Genomic DNA, 23941 nt, shown 5'->3' on the forward strand with positions numbered 1-23941 from the left:
CATCTTGGTGGGACAAGGGTGTTTTTATATTTAATTGATATCTCGCAACTTTGACGACCAATTGAGCTCAAATCTTCACAGGTTCGTTATTTTATGCATAATGTTGAGATACAGCAAGTGAGAAGACTGATCTTTGACAATTACCAATAGTAGCCATTGTCTTTAACTGTGGCTCCGTTCTTCCTTTATGCCTACCAAGTTGCATGCGCCTATGATCATTGCATACTCTTGACAATTAAAGGCATATGACTATTGGTAATTATACCTCAAAACATCAACATAAAAACTTAATTTGGAAATGAGCAATAAAGAGTTGTTGATAGTATAAAACATTATGAGAAACGACTTCCTCTGAAGTAACGTAGTTTTTAAGAAAGGGGTAACACAATAAATATCGGAGACAAACAACTGGCCTGAAGCCGTTCTCAGTCATTATTCTTACGATATTTCGTTGGCAACTTTGCCCTAATTGTTACATATTTTTTATTTGTTGGCAATTGTTGGCAACTTTGCCCAAGTTGTGTTTTGCACCATGTGTTCTGGACATTTATAAAACCTACTGGTTCACTTCACATGAATTGGTTCATATTATACACCATAAAGCTTACACATCGGAGAAACAAAATTATAAACAGATAGATCTGTTTAATATTTTCGATTTCATATTTTGTTATAATTGTATGCATCACGCGGCGACAGAATTTACGTAGACTCGAGCTGAAAGTAGCCAGGGTGGTAATATGGCATGTTATGGGCAAAATTTACAGTAAAGCCTTAGGTTAAAATCATAACTATTGTTAATACCATAGACATTATTAATCTTAAAAGCATGATGTGCTCGGACGGGTGATCTCAATGTCTTGCACCAGTCTTCATTCTGCCAAAGGCTCGTTTATAAACACGAGTGTAACAACATTCAAGAAAAAAACGAAGGCATAAAGTCTTATTTGATCATCTTTTCCGTCTCCCAGCTTGGCAACTATGAAATACCAATAGAGCCACATCCATCACGATCTCCAATATCTCACACAGCGTCAACACAGAAACGCCAATCCACAAGCCCACTTGGCCGCCCAGATCGCTAGCCAATGTGCTCAACTGGAGATAGCAATGCAAACAAACAAAAACAAAACAGAACTTATTTTGATGGGTTAAAGAATTTTGGTACTTTTGTAGCACACAAAACACAAACTTCCATAGATGCACATTCAACTAACATGTGTGTGATGATTGTAGAAAGCTTCCATTATAATATAATAAATAAAAAAAAATTAATAAGTAAACTAACTTTACGAAAAGATGTTACGTCCCAAATGATACGCAAAATTAGGTTAGCATGTAAAAACACAAGAGAAAACCATGAATATTAATGAGGCTGAAACATGCATCTTAACACACAGTGATTAGTGATTCATGTCATGACCCAAAACTTGATCTAATATGCAAAATGAATCAAACACCTCTATATGAAGACATTTGAGGTGCCATGACCGAGCGGTCTAGTTCACCGGACCCCAAGCTCTGAACACAATTTCATAAAGCTGCTTTTAGCACAAACGTGGCTAAGCATAACAAAACCATGCGTTCAAAAATAAGGTCCAGCAGCCAGCCTAAGTACAATTGGTGACTGGTATTCTGCTAATGTTTGCTTAGCAGGAAGTTGTTTAGAAATACTTTCTGCTTTAGCAACTCTATGAAACTCGGGCCTGGTGTTGATCGGCGGCAGCCGACCTGTGGGTTCGAATCCCGGTCATGACACTTGTCCCCTTGAGCAAGGCCCTTGACAGTCAGTTACGTTGTAAAAGCTTGGACGGTTGGGGTTCCAATACAGTAGCCAGACTCTTAGTGGATGACCCATGAGCATGCCTTCCAACATACTATTGGTCTGTGAGAAGGTATGCTTCAGCCCCATGGATTCATGGCAACGTGCCCTGATTGCAGTTGACTTGAGTCGGTTGCCCAAATCAGTTAAGTTTAGCCGTCAGGGCCCAATTTCATAGCGCTGCTTAGCGGCCAAATTTGTGCTTACTCTGCAATTTCTATTTCACATCGCTGCAAACCATACGCACACGAAAAAGGCATGCTAACCTACCGGTGCTTACCGGACGAACATAAATGACGACACAATGCAAATCCGCGGTAAACACGCAATATGGCTGGCCAATTTTTCTGCTAACCTGTGAAATACGCTAAGGCTTAAGCAACTTTTTCTGCTGCAGTAAGCACGCAAATTTGCTTACTGTTAAGCAGCGCTATGAACTTGGGCCCTGGCCTTGTGACAGGCGATCGCTCATAACAAAATTAGTATGTGGAAGAGTATACCACAAAATATGCACATACCGTGTACGCCTCTGTTTGATAGATGTCCTCATAGTCCAACGAATCGTAATAAATGTTGACTCGTAAAACATTTTCCCTTATATAGGTGAATAAAAGTAAACAATGTGGTGTTTAAACTACAAGCACAAGGTTTGTTCGAAACATGTCTTGAGAAAATGAAGACTCATGTGCACATCTTACTATGCAAGGTTTAGGCCCATGTGTGGGTCGGACGATTTAGGGACTTGGGAAAACATTAGCCTTGCTCAAGGCAGTCGCATTATTCGCTCCGAAAAGACGCCGCTGTAAACCCACCCGTATACCCTGTGCGTGGTGCGTGCGATCACACCGCGCATGACCCACCCGTATACACACTGTCACATCGTACGACTACTGTGCACACAAGTCATCCGCACTCGAACCACTAACCGCATGCGGAGGCCGTCGGCCTTACGGCCGACGCATGCTGACGGGGGCATCGTACGGGGGCATCGTGTCGTGCGATGTTACACACAGTGAATACGGGTGGGTTTTTATACAGCCGCGGTCTTTTTTCGGAGTGAATAATTTGACTGCCTTGAGCAAGGCTAGGAAAACATAGACAAATATTTATTTTAAAAAAATGAAAAATGCTAGTTGCAAAAGAAATTTGCCGATTTTAATGCGCTTTGTGGAGCAATTATTTTAACAATGGTTGAAAGTTTGTACCCTTTTTTTATATCTAGATGTATCCCCCTTTTTTAACTGGTTTTACAACCCAGATGAATATTTTTGTATAATTTAATTTTAAGAGCTTTATCCTATACTCGTATTAATTATTTGTAACTTCGTTTATATGTGAACATGCCTATATACTTACCGTACAAAGTTTGAGTTGTTGGCAATGAGGTCCTCGAAATCTTTGCTCACTTTCTGTATGTTGTCTATTACTGTATTCTAATTTTGAAGAAAAAAAATCATAAATAACATCTTTTCGAACACTCCGTTATCGTCTGTTAGTCTTGCACGATAGGCTTATGTAAAGTGGAGTGTGTCCACCCCCCCCCCCCCGCTTTATCCTCTTCTTGAAATAATATAGGTTTTCTCGTTCAATTTCGGCAAATGAGCAGCCAATTTCACCACCAAGCTATTCTATTTCGCGCGAAATCGAATGCTATTGAAAAGGGTCATTCTATTTCGTTTTATGATTTAGTTAAATGTAATGTTGCGTCATTCGATTTAACAAAATAATCATTCAATTTAACAATTCATCAATGCAGCATTCAAATTAGCAGACGCTTCATGGGGCGTGTGTGTCACGAAAAAGAATGACGGTACAGTAAATTGAACAGAGTGCTAAAGGAATTTGACTCGACTCATAACGAAATTGAATGGCCGAATTCTGAATTTGAAACGTAGTTACAACTGCAGAGGCAAAACAGCTTTAATTCGAACGCATAGAAATGAAATTGGCTGCTCTTTTTCTGAAATTGGCCGAGAAAACCTATACAAGTGTTGAAATATAGGTTTTCCCGGCCACTTTCAGCAAAAATCCATTCATTTTAACTCCTGACTCAATCAATTTCGTTTGAAAATGAATGCGCTCTGAATCAGCATTCAAGAGTCAAAAGGAGTTATTCAATTTCAACAGTTTAGCACTCACTGGTCAACTTACATCATTCAATTCCATCAGGCCGCAAGACTCCTTCAATTTCGTTAAAGCCAGGTAGCTAGAGCTGGTCAACCATTCATTGTCATTAATGGGCAAACATTTTGCCAAATGTTTGCATTCAAATTAAAATTATTCGTTGTGCCTATGTTCTAATACTCATTCGTTGCTGCCCATGTTGGAGAGATAACTCATGAAAAATGCGTCAGATGGTATAACCCTAGCCAGACCTACATGCCAAGATGTCTTGCACGTCAGATCATTGAAGGTTTCAGAGGAAGAAGATGGAGACAAAACATATAACCCAGAACAATAACACAAATATAACAAAATGTATAACAAACAAAGAAAGAACCTGTGAAAAAAACTTTTACTTAAGTTTAACTTATTTGTAAATTTGAGAAAGAACCCTAAAAATTCTCAGCGTTGTGGCTCTGTAAAACAAAATTGTTAGCAAAGAAAAGAACCTGCGTAAAAAAAAAAACAGGATATCATTGAGCTTAACTTATTTGTAAATTTGAGAACAAACCCTTGTGATTTTTAAGCCTTGTGTTTCCCTTAAAAAAGACTCGTTAATTTCTTGTATGACAAGTTCTGGACATAGCAAAAACAAAGACAACAAGGCTAAAGCAAAAAAAAATATAAAATCATTTCAATGTTATCTGATACAGGCTTTAACTTTAAGGGTAACAAGGCAAGCAAATGGAACAATATTACAATTAAGAAAACAAAATGATTTAAATAATGTTAAGTACATGGGAACACATATAGGAAAACATCTGTGTTAGTAAAGGAGCTCTAATTTCCAATTTACACATGTCATAAAGCCATTATAAGACATCTTTAAAGTGAATGCAAAGAAGTTGAATTTCGTTGCACATAAATGAAAAAGAAAACTCAAACTAGCAACAAAATCATGTTCGCTTCGGTGGGTCTTAATTTGAATACATCAATTGCAAATAGGTAGAAGAAATTCAACTTAAGAATGGTCAAAGTGTAGTCTTGAATACCTATAAATGAAATAGAATGACTGAAGCGAATCTGAACGATCAAAATGCAATCATGTGTGCACGAAAACGAAATTGAATGCTTAAAGAGCTAAAAAGAAACCATAGTTTGAGGGAATTAGGGGAAACTGCGTGAATTTGAATGCTTGTTAATGAAATTGAATGATTTTTGCTGAAATTGGCCGGGAAAACCTATATATTATTCCAAATGGAAGTTCTCAATTAATCCCATTAACTTATATTCAACTAAAAGAGACAGTACTTGTCTAAACCCTGCATTTTGTAATCAAACTAAACATTGGTGTAAAAACCGAAAATAGAATTTCTTTATCCCCGATGCAAATAGTTAACATCGTATGTGGTAAGCTCGTGTGCAGTACCCGCTGCGTAACATAGGGTTCGAACTGCTCCTATAGCCACCGGGCACTTTGGTGGTCTAGTTGGTGGAGTAGTTGGTATGACACTGTTTTTAGAATTACAAAGGCCGTGGGTTCGAATCACACTCGAGTGATCTGCCTGTGATTTGTTCACAGAACTCGGGTAATTACTGGGTATACAGTGCTAAACACACATCGGTGTTTTGGATATTAAAAAAAAGGAATATTGTTTAACTTACTTCATAGTTACGATTGGGCCAGTGTGAATTGCTGTGAGTCAGTTCAAAGACCGTGTCACTAAAATAATAAAAAGCAAAAACCATCATTAAAATTTCGATTATTAATAATGATTATTATATAAGTTTTCTCGGTCAGATTCGGCAAATGAGCAGTCAATTTAATTTCCATGCGTTCGAATTAAAGCTGTTTTGCTTTTCCAGTTGTTACTGCGTTTCAAATTCAGAATTCGGCCATTCAATTTCGTTTTGGGTCGAGTCAAATTCCTTAAGCACTCTGTTCAATTTAGCGTATCGTCATTCTTTTCGTGACACACACGCCTTAAGAAGTCCTGCGAATTTAAATGCTGCTTTGATGAATTGTTAAATTGAATGATTATTTTGTTAATTCGAATGACGCAACATTACATTTGACTCATCTCAAAACGAAATCGAATGACCCTTTTCAGTAGCATTCGATTTTGCGCGAAATAGAATAGCTTGGTGGTTAAATTGGCTGCCCTTTTTCCGAAATTGACCGAGAAAACCTATACTTTGATTTTGGAGTGTATTCATTAATTTTTAACTGTCGTAATTGTCAAAGACCAGTATTCTTACTTGGTGTATCCCAACTATATGCATACAGTTACACATCTGTGAAAATTTTGACTCATGTTGTCATCGAGGGTGTAATAGATTAATGAAAGAAAACAGCCCCTTGTACATATTTAATGTGGTATTTATTTTAGAAGCATGAAAAAAGCCTTCAGGCCTGAAGTCTTTTTTATTAACACTTTGAGTGGGAAGTTACATCTTAAAAAATAATACGCCACTTCGGAGAGAGCCGTTTCCTCTCCAATGCTCGTTAACAAGTAAGTTTTTAAGCTTTGTTTGAGTTCCTACCAATAGTGTCCTGTGCCTTTTAGCTTGAATCAATTAATCGATAATAATTACTTACTTGCAGGAATATTGGCAATAACTGCATTTCAGCTGACCGGAAGTGAAACTGTTTTCAACCCTTTCAAGACAATCGCCTGTCGGAATGAAAAGAATACACAGCCTGTTAAACAAAGTTTGACTGGAACGAGTTTAGGCAACCATTGCCATGAGGTTGTCATGACCGGTCGACTGGTTGACCGGTTGAGGTTGTTAAAGGTTGTCATGACCGTGTGGCTTATATCTTCGCCACGGTGGTTAAGTCATCGGGGTGTAGGTTCGAATCCGGGTCATGAAACTTGTGTTTTTGACCAAGATGCTTTCAAAGCATTATTTCTCCTTTCCCATCATCAGGAGCATGTTGGGTACCTGTGAGGGTAGAGGTTGAGGTTTATGCCTTCATAAGAGCGCCACGGCACTTTTGGGTCGTTTACTCCCCAGGGAGAGAGGTTACAGGAATTTAACTAGCCCAATGACCAGGGTAAAGCGCATTGGTACAATTGTAATGCGAAATATAGGAACTATAGTTATTATTATAGCTGTCGACTGTTCTCCAAATAGCAAAAGTTGGTCAAGGATACTTGCTCCTTAAAACTTGTCCGAGCATCTGTAGGCTAACCAGTTAAGTTATCATTTTAAAATATCCTTTCTGGTTGCCTGCAGATTATTGTGGAGCAGCAAGAATTATATCCTGCTCTAAACAAGATACCTGGAATTTGACCATTATGTTATGACGACTGTGCAAAGGTGTTTTGTGTTTGTTAGTCACACTTACCGTCCTCTGTTGAGTTGCATGCTTTCTCCCAATCATCGTATCTGTATCGGACGTCTGCACATCCACATTCAGACAACACTTTCTCAAAGTAACAGTCTTTTTCGCAAGCCTGTTATAAGACCAATACAAGAGAACATTGATTACGTTTTGCGTGAAGTGATTAAGATTTTCGGTTATAACTCTCAGACATGTACAATCTTATACTTCTAGTTGTATGAAAAGGAAATTATTCCAAAGTTACTAAAACAACAAACAAATGGGAAGCTTTTTGCAAGGCAGAAAATAATGAATGTAATGATGCAATATGTGTCACATGAGCCTTAATAGAAAGGGTGTTTTAACTGTGACTCGTCAGAAGATTATAGCATTATAAAAATAGTTTTAAATATTAAATCTGTTTCAAATAATATCGTATGCCAAATAGATCATTGTACCATGAGAAAAGCAGAAAGTGTTTCAAACGAAAACGCACAGTAAATATAGGTTTTCTCGGTCAATTTCGGAAAATGAGCAGCCAATTTAACCACCAAGCTATTCTATTTCGCACGAAATCGAATGCTTTTGAAAAGGGTCATTCGATTTCATTTTAAGACTAGTCAAACGTTCGTTTACGTCATTCAATTTAACAATTTAACTTTTCATCGAAGCTGCATTCAAATTCGCAGGATTTTTTTGAGGCGTGCGTTAAGTCATTCAATTTCATTTTGGGGCAGTCAATTCTGGATTTTGCGCATTCTTAAAAACGCTTGATTGACTTGTTGTTTGCTTACGAATATTTAAGGCATGTTGTTCATTATTTTGGCACTCTTGAACATAATATGCCAAGATGTCTGGCACGCCAACAGACTGATGGTTGGCGATTATTAAAAAAAAGGAAAAACATTACCAAAACAACAAACATTCAAACACATTCAAATCTGGTCTTGGTCAGTTAACCATTAAATCTCTCCCCCAAAAAAACAGAAGAAAAAAAAAACACTTATTGGGCCCAGGTTAAGTCTACTGGAAACATAAAATAAAGAAATTAAAGTTCGCTTGATTTTAAAGTGAAGGTACGAAACAGTTGCCTTTTACAGTTTATCTGTTCGTATTTCTTTAGTCATCCTCGTTGAGCGAAATTGACTGCCTCTTTACGAAATTGAAAAGGTTTAGATCAGCAAAATCTTTAGTCAAACCAGCTTTGCTAAATTGAATGACGATTGTGTGTCATAAAAAAAAGAATGAGTTTGTTAGGAATTTGAATGCTTCAAAACGAAATTAAATGATCGAATTCTGAATTTGAAACGCAGTAAAAACCGGAGAGGCAAAATAGCTTTAATTTGAACGCCTGAAAATTAAATTGGCTGCTCATTTTCCGAAATTGACCGAGAAAACCTATATTATGGTCTTTATTTTCTCTAAATGCACCTCAATTTGTATTGCTTTAATTTTGAATTCATGAAATTATGAGATTCTCGGGGAACGCTAGGTGGCAGCAGACTAGACCGTGAAGCATCGGTGTTTACACAATCGGAGTAAATCTATGGGCTCATTTTTTTTTGGGGGGGGGAATAAGTGATTCACCTCGTATGTTTTGCCATTACATTGTCTCAAAGGTCTCCGTTTGTGCATTTTTAATCATTATCAATAACTTAACAACAATGTATACTTAATCTAAAATAAATATTCACCTCCCGAGTGTAATGTAGATGTCTGAATTTGTCTTTGAAGATGTTGTCTCTACTGAATTCTGTGACGCATCTTCCGTATGGGTCAGGGAGTCTATTAATCAGGACCTGTACAAAATATGGGGAAAAGCATATTTCAAGTTTTACAGAAGAAATTCATAATATAAAACGAACGATCAGTGGATCCTGTATAAAGAGATGTTTAAAGAACTAACAGAAAAACATAGTATTTCAATTTATGTCTTGTTTGCACATAGTATCATGGAAGCCTAAACTCAAAGCGATTTTCAACCTATTCAAAACTCCGGAATTCAAAGCTTTAGACACTGATAAACATGTAGAAACAGTTCATTCTCTGAGTTGTGTTTTAAACCCAACCCTATTGGTTGCAAAGTCCTCGTGGTTGGCTCACATGAAATGGGTTTGCTTTGCAGTAAGTATATAAGCGATTTCTGTTTATAATGCGTTTTGTTTGATTTCATGCTGGCGGGGGCTACACAAAGCAAGATAACAACCGTTTGCCGTTTGTTTTGTGAAAATTATATAGGCTATGAATAAATAATTTAAACAAATAATTAGAAGAAAGCGGTTCAGAATTATTTTTAATTTTTTGTTTACTTGGGGTGGTGTTTGTTAATTTTTGTTTTAACTGGTAATAATATTGAATAGGCCTATAAAAACGAAACGTTGATGTCAGATAAATATAAACATCTTTGATACCACTTTGTTCATAGTGTCCCTCTTTTATTTTTATATTTGTTGTTTGTTTATTTATTTATTTAATTAGTTCATTTTTTTTGTAATAGTAAACTGTATTATTATTAATATTTAAATCCTCTGTGTTGGTTCTTTACCCGATGCATTCCAATGAAGGTCTCCGTTCCTGGTGCAACGTTGGACCCTTTATCTTCAGGAAACGGCATGTCAGTCTGGTTGTGGACCATGAAACGAACACCGGCCCCCGTCTCCACATCGGTGATATACTGATCTTGCTCAATGTAGAGTTCCATAGTTAATCCTAGTATAATATGACAGATAGTTCTCTTTCAGTTTTTGAAGAACACATTATATACCGAATTGCATGATTAAATGCAAAGTATACCTTCGGTTAAAGTGTAGATTCTTATTCTTATATTTATTCTTTATTTGACCATTAAACGATTACAAAAATGCAAGCAGACAGTAAGTCAAATAGATAATGTTATAAGTACATGTACATACATGTACATAAGTAAATACAAAGCAAGAAAAAACAGTAAGGGCACAGGAAATTACAAAACAACCCTAATGTGATGGCCAGGGGTGGATTTCACAAAGGTAGTCCTTACTTAGGACTAGTCCTAGGCAATGCAAAGAGATAGGACTGGTCCTAAGTTAAGACCAGTAACTCATCCTAACTTAGGACTGGTCCTATCTCTTAACATTGCCTAGGACTAGTCCTAAGTTAGGACTACCTTTGTGAAATCCACCCCTGGATCAACAAAAGTATAATCATACAATGAAGCTCGAAAGCCTGTTAATCCATTCAACTACCCTGTGAAAATTTCATTTCAAAAGTTAGTCGCGTTTTATGAGATTTCGCCTTTCGCGAAACTCAGGAGCCAATAAAATTATGTCCAGACAGGATGAATAATCATCTGAGTGGGTAAATAATCTGAGAAGCGTTACTGACAGTAACGCTCTCGGATTAAATTTCTATGGCATACATTTTATTTATTTTCCTACATAAACTCATTATACTGTGAAGTGAGATGTTTCTCAAAATGCGTTATTTCCAACAGTGGTGACCACTTGTATACCTTCCTTTTTTTTTTTTTTTTCTTCTTTTTTCTTGAACTCGTCTTCTGCCAAAGCATTTATTACACAATGAAAATATTAAAAACGTTGCCAAATATGCTTATAAAATACATCTTGACTAATAGTACAACTACATACATGTATAGTTCAGTGATAGTTAACACATTAGAATGACAATGGGAATTCTATGAAGGGAAACAAAAAACAGCCATAAGAAATGTAAAGACAACCTGAATACATGTTGAAAACAGTACGATTGAAAAATGTAAGAATGTATATTCCTTCCATTTTAATGTAACAAGAGATAGTTATATCACAAAAGAATGCGCCGATAAGAAACTTCCATAAAATTGTAGTCTTAAAGGATTTGGGTACCTTTTCAAAATGTCCAAAGATTTACATTAAACTTACAGGGTTCGAAGATATCGATAGTGGAAAGCTTCCCTTCGAATATTACTTACTAAGGTGTTGTAGTTTTTGAGAAATGAGTAAAACAATGTCATGAAAATACGTTGGTAAATTATTAAAATATATTTCGTCTCATGAGACGAAAATTGTCATGACATTGTTTTACTCATTTCTCAAAACCTACGGCACCTCAGGACGTAATATTTTCAGGGAAGCTTTCTACTATCATTATGTTCAAACTGTGTAAGTTTAGTGTAAATCTGTGGACATTGTGTTTTTTGTCCTACAAAAGTTACATATAATTAGACCCTTTAAAAGTAACAGATGTATGATCTGTATCAAAATCTAGCTTTTGCAATATATAATTTCTAGTTTTCGAACAGAAAACTGTACTTTGTATAACACTATTCAACATTACACAATCAAGTAGTAATCTATGTGTTTGCAGGCGACGGATGAATTGATTTTCAAACGTCATTGAGTTTCAAATTCGACTCGGGATAGGCCCAAACACCATAAAGAATACACAGCAGTTTCGGACTTCGGTATAGTATTGTCCGGATGTGCTTAGAATTTCTTTTTCCTTGATGTTTTAGTGTCATAATTCAGTATGTATAAATTAACGACAACGTTAATAAGGGAATCAATGTACCTCATTCAACAGTCTGCGCTTGCGAATTGGTATTTGCGATAAGGTCTATGAATTAACACTTTGTACCGGTCATAAACAAAGGTTTATACACAGCCACGTGACGCGCTCTGCACCAATAGGAAGAGCGAAACTGTCTGAGGTATTTATGAATGTTTATTTACATAGAGTTATATATAAGAACTAGAGGGCGCACGAGTGATGCTTCGTGCACAAACGCCACGGGACCGCAAGATGACAAGCGCGTCCATTCTGCACGCGCGTTGAATATGAAATACACGTTTGAAGTTTTTTTTTATTGAACGCTCACGCGATGCTGTTTGTTCAACTTACAAAATGGCCGCACAAACACACGCTGTGAGATAGCTGTTTTGTCAACTTAGAAAATGGCCGTCTGCTCGCATACCGGGCGCGTATACAGGCCAGTGCGCGCTCTAGTTCTTATATATAACTCTATGGTTTATTTACCATATGCTGGCCCAGATTTTGTGACGTTTAAATTTCGGGTCCCATTGTGGCCGGAGTTGAATGTGAAACAGTTTCCATATCGGAAGTTGTAAAAAGTAGTGAAGTTCCTGAAAGTATGAAATGACAAAGAGAATAAAGCATGAATAGAATAATTAATGAAATTGCGCCCCTTATTGTTAAAGGCAGTGGACACTATTGGTAATATTACTCAAAATAATTATTATCACAAAACCTTTCTTGATTACGAGTAATGGGGAGAGGTTATAGCATAAAACATTGTGATAAACAGCTCCCTCTGAAGTGACGGAGTTTTCTAGAAAGAAGTAATTTTCCTCGAATTTGATTTCGAGACCTCAGATTTAGAATTTGAGGTCTCGAAATCAAGCATCTAAAAGACCACAACTTCGTGAGACAATGGTGTTTTTTTCTTTCATTAATATCTCGCAACTTCGACGACCGATTGAGCTCAAATTGTCACAGGTTTGTTGTTTTATGCATAAGTTGAGATACACCAACTGTGAAAACTAGTCTTTGACCAATAGTGTCCAGTGTCTTTAAGTTTTTGTAATGTAAGTTTGCCCCAAACAAGGCCGGGAGATATTGTTGGTAAAGGGGCTACATGAAGAAATATTTTAAAGATGAAATATTCAGCTTAAAATGGTCTAGATTGTAGGATGGAGGTATGGCCATTTTTTTAAAGGAACACGTTGCCTTGGATCGGTCGAGTTGGTCTTTGAAAAGCGTTTGTAACCGTTTGTTATAAAATGCATATGGTTAGAAAGATGTTTAAAAAGTAGAATACAATGATCCACATAACATTGCCTCGAAATTGCGCAGTTTTCCTTTTCCTTTAATAACTAACACTGTCGGCCATTTATGGGAGTCAAAAAGTTGACTCCATAAATGTCTGACCGTGTTAGTCGACGAGGTAAAAGGAAAACCGCGCAATATCGAGGCATGGTTTTGGGGATCATTGTATTCTACTTTTAAAATATCTTTCTAATCATATGCATTCTATAACAAACGATTACATACGCTTTTCAAATACCAACTTTCATTTATTATCTCGCGACTTCAACGACGACCAATTGGTTTCGAATTTTCACAGGTTTTGTGCATAATACGTTGAGATACACCAAGTTAAGTGGGAAGACTGGTCTTTGACAGTTACCAAAGGTATCCAACGCTTTAAAGTGATGAATAAGCTTGTGGCCATTAAAGATCATGACTGAAATTCAAGCTCTTTTTGACAACAGAAAGAGCTTACTTTGGTGAGCAGCGACTTTTCTGAAAGGTGCATTTGAGTAACATCCTCTGGAGCTTGTGCCCGGTGGTTGATCTTTCTTCGTACGGTAAGGCACCCACGATTCCCGTCACTTGCTGTAAGACCTTGTCATCTTCATCCTCGGCACTGTAGCTGATGTTATCTGTTTCCCAGTCATCGTATCCCTAAATTAATGATAACAAGACAGTTGTACACAGTGAGTCGAAACATAAGTTTACCGGGATTGGTATATTTTTGTATATTATTTTTTTTTTTTTCAAAAACAAACAAATTACACTCATAAGTTCAGTAAAACATGTATTTAAAGACAGTGGACACTATATTGGTTATTGACAAAGACCAGTCTTCTCACTTGGTGTATCTCAACATATGCAAAAAATAACAAACCTGTGAACATTTGAGATCTTATTGGTCGTCGAAGTTGCGAGATAATAATGAAAGAAAAAACACCCTTGTCACACAAAGTTGTGTGCTTTCTGATGCTTGAATTCAAGACCTCGAATTCTATATCTGATGTTTCGAAATCAAATTCGTGAAAAATTACTTCTTTTCTCAAAAACTGCATAACTTCAGAGGGAGCCGTTTCTCACAATGTTTTATACTATCAATCTCTCCCCATAACTCGTTACCGAGAAAGGTTTTATGATGATAATTATTTTGAGTAATTATCAATAGTGGCCATTGCCTTTAAATATAACTTAAGTGTTCTATGTGAACATCCTTTGCATTTGCTTCTATTTACACCAACGGAAACCTATGGAAAATGTGATAGTTTTTGTAGTTTGTAACAAAAACAAAGAATGACGAAAAGACATTTACTATTAAGAAATGTAACTAGAACAGATGTTCTATAGGAACATCAATTGCGTTTGCTTCAAATATAACAATAACAAAGAATACCGGAAAGGGACTCTCACTATTGAATAGAAGTTGAACAGATGTTCAAACAGCTCTTCAACTCATGATGAACAATAGACTAATCAAACATTCCCACATCGTCTCTAGTGTTTACTCACACATTATTATTTACGTGCAAATATTGACACCAAATTACACTTTGCATGGATGATAAATTAATGTATGTTTGTTCGTTCTGTCCGATGACGTCATGTTTGTTCTTCATCACACAATTTGGGGCGGGCGAGAGTGACAGACAGAAAATTGTAAAATCGTATTAATTAATTACATCATCTACTAAAGGGAATTCAGTAGGTCCACTGCTACTCATACAATCTGGATTTTGACCTCCAATGAGTTCACAAAGATCTGATATGTCGTCTAGAGCATCCTTTCTGATTGGATTTAGGTTACACCACGTGACAGCCGGGAACTGTGCGGTCCGCAGGTCGCGTACCTCGACGTTAACGTTGATTGGCCAGCTGTAGTACCTGCAAGGAAATAACACACACACAAACACACAAAATATTCATCACAGATCATTACAACAAACTGTTTAATTAAAAACCATCAACACAACACATCTGAAAATGTTAAAACACTTATAGCGCTTAATTTCTTTCGATGCAAGCAACAGTTTGAGTTTTACTGGTGCTACTTTCTCAAATTTGACAGATTTCCTACGGATCATTTTCACTTTACTTCTTTTTTTTCTAAAAAGACACTAGACTCTATAATTGGTAATTACTCAAAATAATTGCTAGCATAAAAACATATATTGGTAACGAGCCATTTGGAGAAATGTTGATAGTATAAAACATTGTTGGAAACGGCTCCCTCTGAAGTATTAACGTAGTTTTGAGAAATAAGTTATATAGCTCACTAAAGTATTTGAATTGAGTTAGACACCTCAGCTGATGAGGTCTCGAATTCGAAGCATCTGAAAAGCACGTGCAACAAGGTTTTGTTTTCGTTCATTAGTCTCTAGCAACTTCGACGACCAATCCAGTTAAAATTTCCACAGGTTTAATATTTAATGCATATGTCGAGATACACCGAGTAGAAAAGACTGGTCTTCGAAAACTACCAAAGGTGTCCAGTGCCTTTAAACACAAATTTAGAGTAAGCCTACACGGTTTGAAGATAATTATGCAGAAACCTTCTCTTACAATGATACTTGCTTAGGTGCTCAAGTGTTTGAGAAAGGAGTAAAACCGTGTCACTAAAACTATTTTCGCATGTACAACATACTTATCCGTAGCGCATTGTACTTACGCGACTCGGGAAACGAAAATTATTTTAGATTGTCTCCTGAAAAAATCGATCTGTGATTTTCACTTTTTCTCAAAAGTCTGACGACTAATGAAGCTGACATTTATACAGGTAATTTTATTACCAAACATTTTCATGTCATGGCCTTAAACTTGATCTTTAAAAGGTATACGTTTGTTAATCACTCTTAAAGGAACGTTACAGAATTGGTAAGAAACAAAAATCGTGAAGATCACAGATTTACATAAAACTTACACGGTCTAATGATGATAGTTGAAAACATCCCTGAAATATTTCTGTCTGAAATTATATTTGCTTATAAATAAATAATCTAATTTCGCGTTTTGAGGTTATTGCTCAGTGAGCGTTTTATTCATTTTTATTTTGGCTAAGATGCAATGCAAAATTTGTGATCGGTTTTTCACTATTCTCTAGTGACCCATATGGCCGATCGATCTCAAACTTCTACAGGTTTGTCAGTTTATGTATATCGCGGATTATATAGGGTGCTTACACTGCCAGCAACTTTTTTTCTAGCAAAACCAATTATGTAATGCTCCAAAATTAATGACAAAACAAAGTTTAGTTATTCAGAAATATATACATCAGCTTTTGATATTATCAAGCATTTTGAGAAAAGTTTTACTCAAAGTAATGTGGTTATGTAAAAGATGACTAGAGCAAGCTAGTCGAAACGTTGAGACCAATTCAGAACTGACTCCGCGGCAGTACAGTTAATTACGATCCTATAAGCCAAAGTAGTAGTCCACTCTATTTTCTATACCATCCGCCCTTGTAATAGTTAAAAAGCAGGACAGTTCTTTTCAGAACTGAGAAGTCTCCCGAACTTCCGATTATCTACTCCGCGGCAGTAGAATAAAGCAAGACAGTTCCCAAAGAACAACTCTACCTGGCAAGTAGATACACACATGGTGTTACCGCAAACAAAATATATATAAAAAGATATTAGTTTTTTGTTTATGCCAGACACTTGAATAAGAAAACCAAAGCTCCCCTGATTATTATTTGTTCTTATACTGTGTGCCATTATTCACTCCGGATTTACGGCTTTATCTCAAAAACACGACCACCTTTAGAAATGAGTTTTTTTTATTTAGTATGTTTTAGTTGTATGTTTTAGTTGTATTGTATGCATCTACAGTCAGTATTAAAGCCATCGGACACGGTATTGGTAATTGTCAGAGACCAGTCTTCCCACATGGTGTATACCAAATATGGATAAAGTAACAAACCTGTGATATTTGAGCTTGATTGGTCGTCGGAGTTGCGAGATAAAACTATGCAAAAAAAAAAAACACCCCTGTCTTACGTATAGTTATGTGCTTTCAGGTGCTTATTTTCGAGACCTCAAATTCTAAATTTGAGGTCTTAAAATCAAATTCGTGGAAAATTACATCTTTCTCGAAAACAACGTCGTTTATCACAACGTTTTATACTATCAATCTCTCCCCATTACTCTTTAGCAAGTGAGGTTTTATGCTGATAATTATTTTGAGTAATTACCAATAGTTACTACTGCCTTTCAGTTAAAATCTTCAGTTAACTTTAATTTTACAAAAAGAATCATTTTAACCCGTAAGTTTACAAATCACTAAAACAATACCAAACCTATAACTACACTTATTCCAAAAAGTCAATACATTTTATTTAAACTGAAACATAAAACGGAAACCTTATTAATATTTGTTTTTACTCATTTCGATGCATTTGCAAAAGCAGTCCATACTAGCATAGTTTAGGGGTTTCCTATGAAAATTTCTTAAAACTCTTTCTCGAAAACTATACGTCTCTTTAAAGTGCGTCGTTTATCACAATGTGTGATACTATCAACAGCTTCTCATTACTCGTACCAAGTAAGGTTTTATGCTAATAATTATTTTGAGTAATTGCCAATAGTGCATCTGCCTGTTAATGGCTGCCATTATACAAATGGGCCTCTTGAGATGTTCGCACACAATACGGTTGGGCCCTATTAGGAAGCTGAGCCGCCATTCACGATTACTATGACAAATTACTGTTCTCATAATGCGTCATTTCCAGTTCAAAGGCTCCTGACAATACCATAGAAATATTAAACCATTAAAAAGCACATTGTACAATGGAACAATAAATACAGAGAGAGCATTATTACCATAACTATGTTTAAACTTACAGAGAACAGCCAAGAAATTAGTAAGACAAAGTGACAACCAAAATTAAAAGCTCGAAAGTGGGGCCAGACAATGCTGTTCAATCGCGCATGACATAAAAAATTACATTACACATTAGAACAATAAATGCATAGAGAGAGATGATACCAACGCTATGAAGTATATAGCAATATGCCTACATACAATACAATAGTTTTAAAAACTCTGAGAAAAATCACAAACATTTGAAAATAGTGACAATCAAAAATGACGATCTCCACGTGTCACTAAAGTGCAATTTTATTATCAGAAGTGTTCGTGACAGGGGACAACAACAGATGTATTTATTAATCAAGAGATAATCCGTTATTGGAATACAGAATCTGAGTGACGTTTCGGACAGACGTTTCAATCCACATTACTTCGAAGTGAAATGGTGATCTTTTCTATCGAAAGCTGCTGAAGCCACTTCTAAGCATGTAAGTTTGTGATGCCATTGATTCAAAGAGTTTAATAACTACAATTTCCGTAACGTATACCTTCCCTTAGAGCCATTGGACACTTTCGGTAAACAGTCTTGTCTAAAGGCCCACACTTCGTGTATCACAACTTATACACAAAATAACAAACCTGTGAAAAATTAGGCTTAATCGGTCATCGGACTCGGGAGAAAATAACGGAAAAACGCCCTTGTTTCCGCACGTTTCGCCGTGTCATGACATGTGTAAAAAAAAATCCGTATCTCGACAACGAGAATTGATAATTGTTTTAATGTTTTCTCGAAAAGTAAAGCATTTCATGGAATAATATTTCAAGAGAAGTCTTTCACCATTACCTTCTATAAACCCTGTATTTCATATATTATTATACACAAGTGTGGGCCTTGGACAATACTGTTTACCGAAAGTGTCCAATGGCTTAAAAGAACCGGGTTTTGGTTGTATTCAGTGGTATTAAAGGCACTGCACACTATGAGTATTTTTATTCAAAATAATTGTTAGCAATGCATACAAACTTACTTAGTATAAATCCTTGTGAGAAACGGTTCCCTCTGAAGTGGAACGCAGATTTTGAGAAATTAAAAGTGTCTGAAAAAAAAAAAACACTTGTGCAACAATTTTGTCAGTGTTTTTTTTTTCTTCAAATTTCGTTGATCAATTGAGTCCTAATTTCTATGACAACATTATCAAAAAGGTGTACGATGCCTTTAAGCAGTTCTTATCCGGGTTTTTCTTCGTATGTTTATTACGATTGTAGCACAGTCTGGATAGCTGGCCCTTTAAATCTGGCACTCCACAGCATGCACTGTGTCTTCATATCATCACCCTCTGCACGACCTCATCATCAATTCTCTTAATTAATATTTTTGGACAGTCACTTACCATCCCTTTTAACTTGCCTTCGTCCTTGAGCCTTAAACAGCATTTATAAATAATTGATTGATCTCGGGAGGGATCGATGGGAGTCAGTTAGCACAAGGATCAAACTCGCACAGGATGTTTGCATTGGCGTGTTTGCTTCTATTGTTTGGTGCTTTGTGGAACCTCTTATTCATAATGCGCTTAGTAAAAATGATGTGTGTTATTGCTAGAAACAAACAATATGATCGGTAAGGATTTAGTCTTCTCCAAACCAATGGTGATCTTACTTTAATACGTATAATATTATCCTAATAATGATCGAGTGTAACTTTGATAAGATTTTTTGTCAGAGGCAATGGCAAGTCAACGCAAGGCAACAAGGTTTTATCTTTAATCAAGAAGCGCAATTAATGTATTTATGTATTTATTTGTATTATTAGTTCTTGGTTTAAAAAAATATATTGTGGGGTTTTATGCACGGGAGCCGATGCAATTTTTATTGTACACTATAGAAAACACTGTTAACTCAAATCAACTTGTAATCTTGTTTTGTGTTTAAAAAAAATGGCATTACTTATTCTAATCAGATAATCTATTTAAGTAAAATTAACCAAAATTGAAACTGAATAACAGAGGCGGGGTAAAGATCATAAAAAAAACTTGCGATCTTCCACGACAAAAACTTTGTTATGTCTCAAGTTTAAACTTCGTGGGGTCCACCGCCCCCCCCCCCCCGCCCCCCGTGCGCCCACAAATCCTAGCACGATTATTTGATGTACAAACTTAACTGTCGGACAATTTAAGCCGTGCCAAGCAAACAACAAAACACCATTCACTTTTGAGGCGTCATGACAATGTCAACATAACCTTTGATTTGGGTCGATTTACAAAATAAATATGTCTCTAACCCACATCCAGATCCTAACATTTCATAAATGGTATGATATGATCTTTAAAGCCATTGGACATCTTCGGTAAACAGTATTGTCCAAAGGCCCACACTTCGCGTATCACAACTTCTATATAAAATAACAAACCTGTGAAAGTTTAGAGTCGGGAGAAAATAACGGGAAAACCCACCCTTGTTTCCGCACGTTTCGCCGTGTCATGACATGTGTTTAGTATAGGTTTTCTTGGTCGATTTCGGCAAATGAGCAGCCAATTTAACCACCAAGCTATTCTATTTCGTGCGAAATCGAATGCTACTGAAAAAGGGTCATTCGATTTCGTTTTATGATTAGTCCAATGTAAAGTTGCGTCAATCGATTTAACAAAATAATCATTCAATTTAACAGTTCATCAAAGCAGCATTCAAATTCGCAGACGCTTCTTGGGGCGTGTGTGTCAAGAAAAAGAATGACGGTATGCTAAATTGAACAGAGTGCTCAAGGAATTTGACTCGACTCAAAACGAAATTGAATGGCCTAATTCTGAATTTGGAACGCAGTAACAACTGGAGAGGCAAAACAGCTTTAATTCGAACACATGAAAATGAAATTGGCTGCTCATTTGTCGAATTTGACCGAGACAACCTATAATCCGCAATTCTCGTTGTCGAGAATTTATAATTGTTTTAATGTTTTTCTCAAAAAGTAAAGCATTTCATGTAATAATATTTCAAGAGAAGTCTTTTACCATTACCTTCTGTAAACCCTGTAAGTTATTTGTAAATCTGTGAACTTTTTTTTTTTTTCTTCTTCTGTTCCGAAAGTGTATAATGGCTTTAAGGGCGTGGCATTATGCCATATGGTTTTTAGGATATCAAAGAAATATTACGCAAAATCATTCAACAGATTCAATATACTTCCCGACCAATATTAGTCATTGAAGGAACAATTTTTTTTTCGTTCGATAGTTTTAATCCTATACAATTGTAGATACCCAAACTAACCTGAGAACATTTCATTTCAAAAGATGGTAAAGTTTTTACTTTGCTTATATCAAATTTCAGAGCGGTTAGTTGTGTCCACGCATAAAGAAAAACCGCAACTGGATTAATATGATAAACGTCACTGACAGTATCGTTTTTCCGATTCAAATTTAGGGACATAACAAAAATGATATCTTTTTCAATAACCACAATACTTCGAAGTAACCTGGTTCTAAAAACACTCCATGTTAAAGCCATTGGACCCTTTCGGTACAGAAAAAAAAAAGTTCACAGATTTACAAATAATTTACAGGGTTTACAGAAGGTAATGGTGAAAGACTTCTCTTGAAATATTAGTCCATGAAATGCTTTACTTTTTGAGAAAACGGTAAAACAATATAAATTCTCGTTAACGAGAATTACGGATTTGTTATAAACACATGTCAAGACACGGCGAAACGCGCGAAAACAGGAGTGGGTTTTCCCGTTATTTTCTCCCGACTCCGATGTCCGATTGAGCCTAAATTTCCACAGGATTGTTATTTTATATATAAGTTGTGATACACGAAGTGTGGGCCTTGGACAATACTGTTTACCGAAAGGGTCCAATGGCTTTAAATGAAAGCTGATGTGTTTCTAGCCAAGTAAGTTTATTGCCATTGGTCGGTTGGTAGGGTTATTTCCAAACGTATACCTTCTCTTACGAAACTGAACTTTTTAAAAACGTTTTTTAAGATATTCTCATCAATAAGGGTAGGCATAATATGAATAGTGAGTAATATCGTGGAGGTAAAAAAATATTTCTACTGATAATTTTCCGAACTCTGATTAAAGACTTGTTTTAAAGATAGTCCAACGTCACTTACTTGTTAATAAGTTCATAGCCTTGGTATACAAACATCCCAAGTCCAGCTAGGAAAAGCAGAGTCCATGCCAACCGTCTCCTTGTCGACTCTGCCCTCTTAATATTCGGTATACCGTGAGCCCCACTATTCTCAAGACGAGTCCCTACCATAACCATTAGCCGAGATTGCTGTAAATCGTCGTGGGGCTTACGACCGCGCTGCCCGGTACCATCACTACCACCACCGTCACCGTCCTCGATCGCCATGGGTGTGACTTTTCCCGGTGACATGGGTCGACTGCAAATAGTGCTTAACGAGTCAGAAAGCATAATGGAGTTTGCTCCACGCTAAATTAGCATTAAAATAGTATCAACCACTCAACTAATCATTGTTAATTAGTGCTGGCACGTATCGTTCCTTTTAGGTTCAAATTACACAGTGATTTGTCTTTAGTCTCAGCCGGATCTCTCCCAACTCAGACCAGTGATGAGCGATGACACAGGAACGCAACTTAGTGTACTCTGATTATCAATATCATTATGTCAACAATTATGTTTACCTAGGAAAATAAATAATTGATGACAACGGCGATGTGGGAGTAATCTTGAATGGGATGAACTAATATTGACGCGTAATAATGATCATATCTGTGTTCAGTGAGACAGAATTGGGCCTATAAAAACAAGAGAAAGTAAAGAACAGATAAGAAAATGGCGACGCGACTCGGGCGAATATATATTAAAAATAATATAACTATTTTACAGAGTTGTCTCTGAAGAAGGTCCAGTTTGGATCCAGTCAAATTCTGCAAATGAGCAGCCAATTTAACTTTCATGCGTTCGAATTAAAGCTATTTTGCCTCTCTGGTTTTTACTGCGTTTCAAATTCATAATTCGGTCATTCAATTTCGTTTTGAGGCATTCAAGTTCCTAGCACACACATTCTTTTTCATGACAAACAATCATCATTCAATTTAGCAAAGCTGGTTCAACTAGAGATTTTGCTGATTTAATTATTTTCAATTTCGTAAAGAGGCAATCAATTTCGCTCACCGAGGATTCAAAGAAGTACGACTAAAATACGACTAAAGAAATAGGAATTAACAGATAAACTTGTATAAGGCAAACCGTTTCGTACCTTCACTTTTAAACCGAGCGAACCTTATTTTCTTGATTTTATGTTTCCAGTAGACTTTACCTTGGGCCCCATAAGGGTTGTTTTCTTCTTTATTTTTTTCAATGGTTAACTGACCAAGACCTGACATTTGAATGTGTTTGAATGGGTTTGTTTCTTTCTTTTTTCTTATGTTTTTCCAGTTGTTGGTTTTTGTAAATATTCACCAACCATCTGTGGGCGGGCCAGACATCTTGGCATAATTATGTTCAAGAGTGCCATAACATTAACCGCATGCCTTTAACATTCGTATAAGGAAACAACAAGTTAACTAAGCGTTTTTAAGACTGCACAACTGTCAGAATTGACTGCCTCAAAATGAAATTGAATGACTAAACACACGCCTCAAAAACACTCCTGCTAATTTGAATGCAGCTTCGATGAGTTGTTAAATTGAATGATTATTTTGTTAAATCGAATGACGTAAAAGTAGATTTGACTAGTCTTAAAATGAAATCGAATGACCCTTTTTTAGTAGCATTCGATTTCGTGCGAAATAGAATAGGCTGGTGGTTAAATTGGCTGCTCATTTTCCGAAATTGACCGAGAAAACCTATAGTAAAGTACCTTGCTCAAGGACACAAGTGTCACGATCGGGATTCGAACCAAAACTTGAATTCGATGCTCTTAACCACTCGACCATGACACTCTATGACGCAACAAAGATACGACGCGACGGGCGACGGACGATTTGACGCACGACGGCACATGCGACACGAAGGCACGACACGAGGCAAATGTGTCAGCTATAATACCATATCATATAATATAGGTTTTATCGGTCAAATTCGGCAAATGAGCAGTCAATTTCATTTTCATGCG

General features: G+C 36.4%; 1 protein-coding gene across 1 annotated transcript; it reads right to left on the reverse strand.

Annotated features, from left to right (window-relative positions):
• Nucleotides 1–446: 446 nt before the first annotated feature.
• Nucleotides 447–22423, reverse strand: LOC139942038 (acid-sensing ion channel 1C-like). Its single transcript, XM_071938720.1, has 12 exons — nt 21968–22423; nt 14738–14939; nt 13534–13715; nt 12267–12373; nt 9799–9962; nt 8948–9052; nt 7278–7386; nt 6525–6600; nt 5591–5648; nt 3179–3255; nt 2341–2416; nt 447–1098 (listed from the first exon to the last, which is right to left on the reverse strand). Exons 1-12 carry the CDS (start codon nt 22273–22275, stop codon nt 952–954), a joined length of 1611 nt encoding a protein of 536 aa, XP_071794821.1. The 5' UTR covers nt 22276–22423; the 3' UTR covers nt 447–951.
• Between the last annotated feature and the right edge of the window lie 1518 nt (nt 22424–23941).

Source organism: Asterias amurensis, chromosome 9 (genome assembly GCF_032118995.1).
Source record: "Asterias amurensis chromosome 9, ASM3211899v1".
NCBI classification, from domain to species: Eukaryota; Metazoa; Echinodermata; class Asteroidea; order Forcipulatida; family Asteriidae; genus Asterias; species Asterias amurensis.